Here is a 6,556-nt window from a genome sequence, read left to right on the forward strand (position 1 = left end):
ATAGTGTCTTTCATTGGACTCAATCCACTGACGATGGCTGAGGTGGGAGTGGCCTTTCATTAAACTCTGAATGTGCACTTTTTAATGATGTAAGTGTTAAAATGTTGAGTCACATAATGTTGGCTGTACAGAGAAGTGTTAGAAAAACATTTTACACTTCAAAGTCTGGAATTAATAATGCCTACTTTCTTATTATTCATGTGGCGGGAAAAGAATAACAAAATGCATGCATTTGCCACACTGCGTGTCCACCTGTATCAATACCCAACGTGGTTTTCTCTATGAAGAGCCTTGATCTTGAAAATGATATTTCCAGGTTAACAAAATAAAGCTCTCGGTGAGCTTTTAGCTCGCAGAGAATAATCGTGTGTCTTTAGTTTTGAATTACAGAGTAACTATTATCCTGACCTTGGAAGTGTCTTAGTAGAGCTGGCCTTTGCATGTGCTAAACAGCCCCTCGTCATAAAGCAAGGGATCTCCATACAGCAGACCACACACACTCTGCAGCTGACCTCGAGCATTTTTAGAGGTGATGTTTGCTATAGAAGAGAGTATAGTTAGAAATTCACATGCTGGTGTCTCAGAGGGGGATACAGCTCCCTATAATACGCTAATATAAAACATGTTCATACCACTTCCTTGGAATTATTGAGGGGTGACTGAAATACTTTAAAGGAAACTACACTGCTGCACTTTTGGTGTAAATAAAACTGAAGTCATATATATTATTCATGAGGGTTTCTCATTCACAGGAGGCCTTGCTGAAGACTGGGGAGCATGTAAGAAATGAAGACAAATGATGACACGCAGATTTAAAACTATGATGAATAGACGGGACACATGACCTCCTGAAGGTAAAGCGTGAACTTTTTTTTAATTTCCACATGCCTACGCTGCTTCTATGTCAGTATGTCACTATCGGACTGCAAACATGGGAGCAACACCCAAATGGACCACACTCACAGCCTCCACAGCTTGCCCTTGACCAAGAACTATGGAAAAAGGCCCATCCGGACATTGTTTGACTTCAGGCGGTTATCACTGACTAACCTGCGGAGCGTCTCAAAAGTCAAAGTGGTTAGCTTTCTGATGGGCTTGACTCTGATGTTCCTCATCATGGCTTCCCACATCCTGACGTGGGACAGGAAAGGGCTTTTGCTCACACCCCCGCCCTATCAGCCTGTCAGACCTGTGGTCGTCCCGACCAGCACAGCAGCAGCTGAAGTTTCTTCTGAAAATATTTTAATCGACATGAAACTGCTGGTGAAGATCATCGGCTCCAAACTGGAATACACACCCAGGAAGGTGCCTGATGAAAAGGATGTCGTTGGAACCAACTCCCATGTAAGTCTTTGGAAAATTGGTCTGACTCATTTTTGCTGCACATGAGAGAGCCAACTACAATAAAGGATGTTTTTGCAATTATGCAATGATTTCACTCAAACATGCTGACAAATGAACATTCAGGCCACATGGGTAAATGTTAATGATTACCCACTATGATTGCTTTATTTTTTTGTTGTCAAAAATTCAACAGCAAGAAATAACAAACTCCTTACAATCAACCCTACAGTAAACTCCTATTTGGTGAAGCTCATAACGACCAGTGTTTGTTGAGACCGACAGAGGTGTTGATTCAACTCAAAGTTTGCAAGGCTGTTCAGTAATATCAGGTTACATGTCTCACTAAATGTTGCTTACTGACTGCTGTTATGTGCTAATGTTCTGTAATTATCCTGTTTGGTGTATGTTCTCATCCTGCTACTCCACGTTACCATAAATCATGTTTGCAGTGTTTATGGCTGCGGCGTCAGTAACTCTGACAGATACACTGTAAATCACAATGACAGAGATAGCAACACAAGTGAGTCAGTAAGCTGAATACCAATAAGTGGCATATGTCAGTGTTAGACACATCAATATCTAACTGAGTTTTCAAGGCAACATAATGCAACTATAAGCTGCAAGATCATGTCATGTGACCCTAAATTATGGAAGATTTAATGCTTTTTATGTAACGAGAACTTGTAACTGCTGGTGTAAAGTGTAATTAACATGAATTCAAAGAGTAGAATCTGATGAGTAGAATCTGATGAGTATTTCCGTTGTTTTCGTCACCCTCCTGTATTTGCCTGATTTTGTCTTGTTCCTCTCTGCAGTTGTTTTCTGTAATTCCTCGCCATTTCCTGCCCGGCATCAAGAGCCCTTGCTGGTATGAGGAGTTCTCAGGTGAGCTCAGCACTGATCCATACAGGAGGAACCACTACGCCCTGCGCACAAAGAGCTTCAAGACTGTGTGTGACCACCTGAGGACCAACTTCCACCAGCACTTACACCACAGAGGCGGCAAACTGTTTCGTCTGCGCTGCCTGCCTTTCTTCTACATCGTCGGCCAACCGAAGTGCGGAACGACCGACTTGTTCGACAGGCTGCTGCTGCATCCAGAGGTCAAGTTCAACACGATAAAGGAGCCACACTGGTGGACCAGGAAACGCTTTGGTAAGTCATCAAGAGATGGATGGTGATTCTAAATGTTTTGATTCTGATGGTGGAGGCTAGCTGATGGATTGAAAGATAGTTATAACTGAGGACTGAATTCATCCAAACGAAAGAAAGAAATGGCGGAAAACACACAGATTTAAAATAGAGCTGCAACAGTTAGTTATGCTTTGCCCGGACGCTTTATAAATTTTATATTATTGTTTTTTGGACTGGTTGGACAAAAACAATACATTTGTTGATGTCATCTTTTGTTTTCTGATGATTTATGGACCAAATGATGAAACATTGAATCAAGAAAATGAACCCGTTACCTCCAAACCGACTTCAAAGCTCACTGAAATCAGTAAATTTTAATTTGATAAAATATAAAAATTGTCTTCCATGCTTTGTAAATGTGAAATCAGTAAACACAGTGTGTCATTTAAACTATCCTTTCCATGCCAGCCTTCCACTGATTTTACTGCCTCCATATTTCTTTTTCCTGTGGTCCAGGTTTTGTCCTGTTAGGATGTTCTTTCAAGGAAGGATGGGTTTTTTTCACCACACAATTTAAATTAGAAATTTCATAAAATCAAAAGATCACATAATTTATTACAATAAAATCCAATTAAGCAGTAAGAAAATTCCCAGATGAACTGTAAGCTAGTAAACTACCCTACCACCACTGACTATAGGTGAGGACCTTCTGCAGCCACTTCAAAATAAAATGCTGCTTACTGTGAGCTGACACCATATGTAAATTGAAAAATATATATCTATTGTACTATGTGTCTGTTTTCTGCTTGTTTGTCTCTATTTTACTATTTCCCTGCATGCAATATCTGTATGTATTTTGTTTGTGCATGTTAGTACTTTGCAAAATGGTTTGTGCAGGCAGACTTCTAATTCTTCTCCAGGCTTTTAAGTCAATCTGATTGAAAGCTTAAACAATCCATTAAATAGATTTGATGGCGAAGAAGTCTATAAAAGTGTACATAATGGGTGTTATTTTGGTGTGCCTTTGGGTGCAGGTTATATCCGTTTCAAAGATGGCTTCCAAGAAACGTTTCCTGTGGAAGATTACCTGGATCTGTTTGACTTGGCTGCCCACAACATCCAAGAAGGAATCAGTGGAAATTCATCTGGAGACCACCGCGCACTCATAACAGGTGAACACATGTGAAAGTGTTTTTGTGTGTGGTTGGGTATTGGTTGGTATCGTTACCGTCCATTGTGCATCAAATGGAATGATGTGCTGCCTTTTATAGTTTTCATTTGGTGTTTTCTGAGGACCAAATTGGATCCCGACAATGAAGTCTCTTTTGTTTTCCTTTACTTTATTGGCAGGCCTCGCTCTTTTCCAGTGGATTCCCCACAAGTGGCTCTGACCTCAGAAGCATGACACATATTCTAGATATTCTGTGGCCTAAGAGAACAAAATGAGGGTTTTAGAAGTGTGCACAGAACCTCAAACGCTCCTTGCATATTTTGGTCTATAAAGTTCAGCTCAACTTTGGTACATTATGCCATAAGTGCCTGCACTGCTCGCTGCATTTTAAAGTAGCTGTTGTTACCCAAGACGATGCTCAGACTGTCGATGTCTTGACAGGTGAAGCCAGTGCATCCACTACGTGGGACAACCAAGCCTGGAGCTACCTTCACAGAGACGGGGAGGAGACAGAGCCTCCGTTCCTGGCCCAAGACTTCATCCACACAGTCCAGCCCGGTGCCAAAATCATCATCATGCTAAGAGATCCAGTAGAGAGGTACTGTGGGGAAAAACCATCCACAAGTCTGTTTGTGTGGATGCAGATGTGATTTTCAGTTTAGATTCCTTCAAAAGATTTTCCTGCAGAGCATTTTTGTTTTGAATCATAACTCCTATTTTTTGTCCAGCAAAATTTCCTTTTGTATTTCCAACTGGCTTACAACTCTGTTTCTTTCTGTTCTCAGACTTTATTCTGACTACCTGTACTTTAAGATGGCCAACAAGTCAACAGAGGACTTCCATCAGAAGGTCGTAGAATCTGTACAGTTGTTTCAGTCCTGCCTGGCTGAGAGGTCACTTCGATCCTGCGCCTACAACACCAGCCTCTCCAACGCCATGCCGGTTAGCTGAAATGATGTCCTCACTTTACAGAAGAATAACTACAGTTTTTATAACTATATTTAATCAAACCTAACGACAAACAACGTATTTCTCCTTTGAGACTTTCAACCTGTTCCTCCGAGTGGTTGTAAATAGAATTTTCTACACACTCGTTCTGTGCAGGGAAAAATCAAAGCTGCTGACCAGAGTCGCTTCAGACGCTTCAGCGTATATTCTATCAGGCAGCGCTCCCTCAGGAGTCAGCTGAGTTATGAGCTGTGTCCGTTGTCACCCCTAATCACAACATGCCAGTGACAGCACTGTTATCCAGAGAGATTTACTTCAGTAAAAGCAGCAATCAGCTCGACCTGAAACCTTTGGAACAGAAACGGAATCCATCTCAAATCTAACAAAAACATTTAGAAAAACACCATTATGTTGTTTTTTTGTTGACATGACTCATCTGTTTTGGATGAAATGAAGTTGAGGGCTTTCAAAGTCTGTTTCTGGCTCTCTTCTTGTAAATCACAGCACAGTATCTTAGTCCGGTGTTGCACTGTGGGGCCCTCTTGAGGACTCAGAGTGTCGGTGCATCTCACGTTTGACTTTTCCAGTCAATAAACAGGAATTAAACGTTGACTTTATGAGTGTCTTAGACTTTAACGGTCCAAATGATTAATAGAAGTACAGGTGTGGCTCACAACACAAGTATTTGGTGTCCCTATACTGAATATGTCCATTATGTATCCTGTTGGTTTGTTTCAAGCTCTCTTTACATTCTCAACATTTGTTGGTCTAATCTGCACACCTAAACAGCCCATCATATCAGAATTATATACTTTTATGTATTCATTTATTGTAAGCAGTTGATTTCACAAATATACTGGCCACTGTAGTTTTAGAAAAAGTTACTCCAAAAGCAGTAACTAGTGCATTTGTTGGGAATAACTTGGACCCTAAGGACAGTGTATGCCTCAACTCAAAATAAATGTTCATCATAATGAAAGAAACATGTCACCCAGTGCAACAGAGTGACTCATTTCCAACTCGATTTCCATGTAGTGTTTACATAATTTTTTCTACCACCTGCTGTTGACTTTCTCTCACTGCAGGACACTTTGAGGACTTGTTGTTCATTCTTAATTAACAGTTGGCCTTGAAAACAGCAGTTGACGAAACAATTCCACCACACGAGTGTTATGATGTTGGCTTATTTCGATTTTTTTTTCTCTCCACAGGTGAGGCTAAATTTGGGGATGTATGTCGTCTTCTTGATGGACTGGCTGACAGTTTTCCATAGCGAGCAGATTCTAGTTTTTCGACTCGAGGACTATGCAGCCAACTTTAAAGTGACAATCAAGAAAGTTTTTGATTTTCTCGGACTAAGTGCGTATCCAAAAACACCCATATCTTCCTGGCTGTGTATTTATGTGTTTGTTTCTGCCTCAAGCCTTCACTTCTGTATAGTTAAGGCCTCTGACATCCTCCCTGCAGGTCCTCTGTCGGAGCAGGTGGAGGCAGCACTGTACAAACGGCCCAAATCCAACACCCGGCGGACGGCAGACAGGAACCTGGGTCATATGCTTCCAGCCACCAGTGACCTCCTCAGGGAATTTCACCAACCCTTCAACCATAAACTGGCCAGTGTGTTGAACAACAAGGCCTTTCACTGGAGTAACACCTGAAGGGGCATGAGCATGCACGAGAATGTGGATGGCTGTGAATGAACAACCAGAGCAAGAAGCTAAAGCAGGAATGCCATAGATAGAAAATAGATGTACAGTGGGAGAACTGATACACAGGTGTGCAGTTGTATATGGTAGTTATATGAAGGTCTGAATAAGTACGGGTTTTGCTCTTGAAAGAATGTGAGTGACTCATCGAGTCAAGATGATAATAAGAAAAATAAGCTGAATTTGTGTTTTAATTTGATGCTTTTACAGTGTTGAAAAGCCATTTAATCACTACTGATTAAAATTCCACAAA

At 41.1% G+C, this 6,556-nt stretch overlaps 1 protein-coding gene across 1 annotated transcript; it reads left to right on the forward strand.

Moving 5' to 3' along the window:
- The first annotated feature begins 909 nt into the window (after positions 1 to 909).
- Positions 910 to 6,255, forward strand: LOC142931837 (carbohydrate sulfotransferase 15-like). Its single transcript, XM_076075956.1, has 7 exons — positions 910 to 1,344; positions 2,160 to 2,499; positions 3,513 to 3,650; positions 4,091 to 4,247; positions 4,435 to 4,591; positions 5,809 to 5,956; positions 6,065 to 6,255. The coding sequence occupies exons 1-7, from the start codon at positions 910 to 912 to the stop codon at positions 6,253 to 6,255; spliced, it is 1,566 nt and encodes a 521-aa protein (XP_075932071.1).
- The last annotated feature ends 301 nt before the right edge of the window (positions 6,256 to 6,556 follow it).

This window comes from Anarhichas minor, unplaced genomic scaffold (genome assembly GCF_050575085.1).
Source record: "Anarhichas minor isolate MPS153535 unplaced genomic scaffold, ASM5057508v1 ptg000054l, whole genome shotgun sequence".
NCBI classification, from domain to species: Eukaryota; Metazoa; Chordata; class Actinopteri; order Perciformes; family Anarhichadidae; genus Anarhichas; species Anarhichas minor.

Coding starts and splice junctions, on each gene's coding strand:
- LOC142931837 (XM_076075956.1), top strand. CDS start 910: ATGTCACTATCGGACTGCAAACATGGGAGCAACACCCAAATGGACCAC. Junction 2,500..3,512: donor GTGGACCAGGAAACGCTTTG/GTAAGTCATCAA, acceptor CTTTGGGTGCAG/GTTATATCCGTTTCAAAGAT. Junction 4,248..4,434: donor CTAAGAGATCCAGTAGAGAG/GTACTGTGGGGA, acceptor TTCTGTTCTCAG/ACTTTATTCTGACTACCTGT.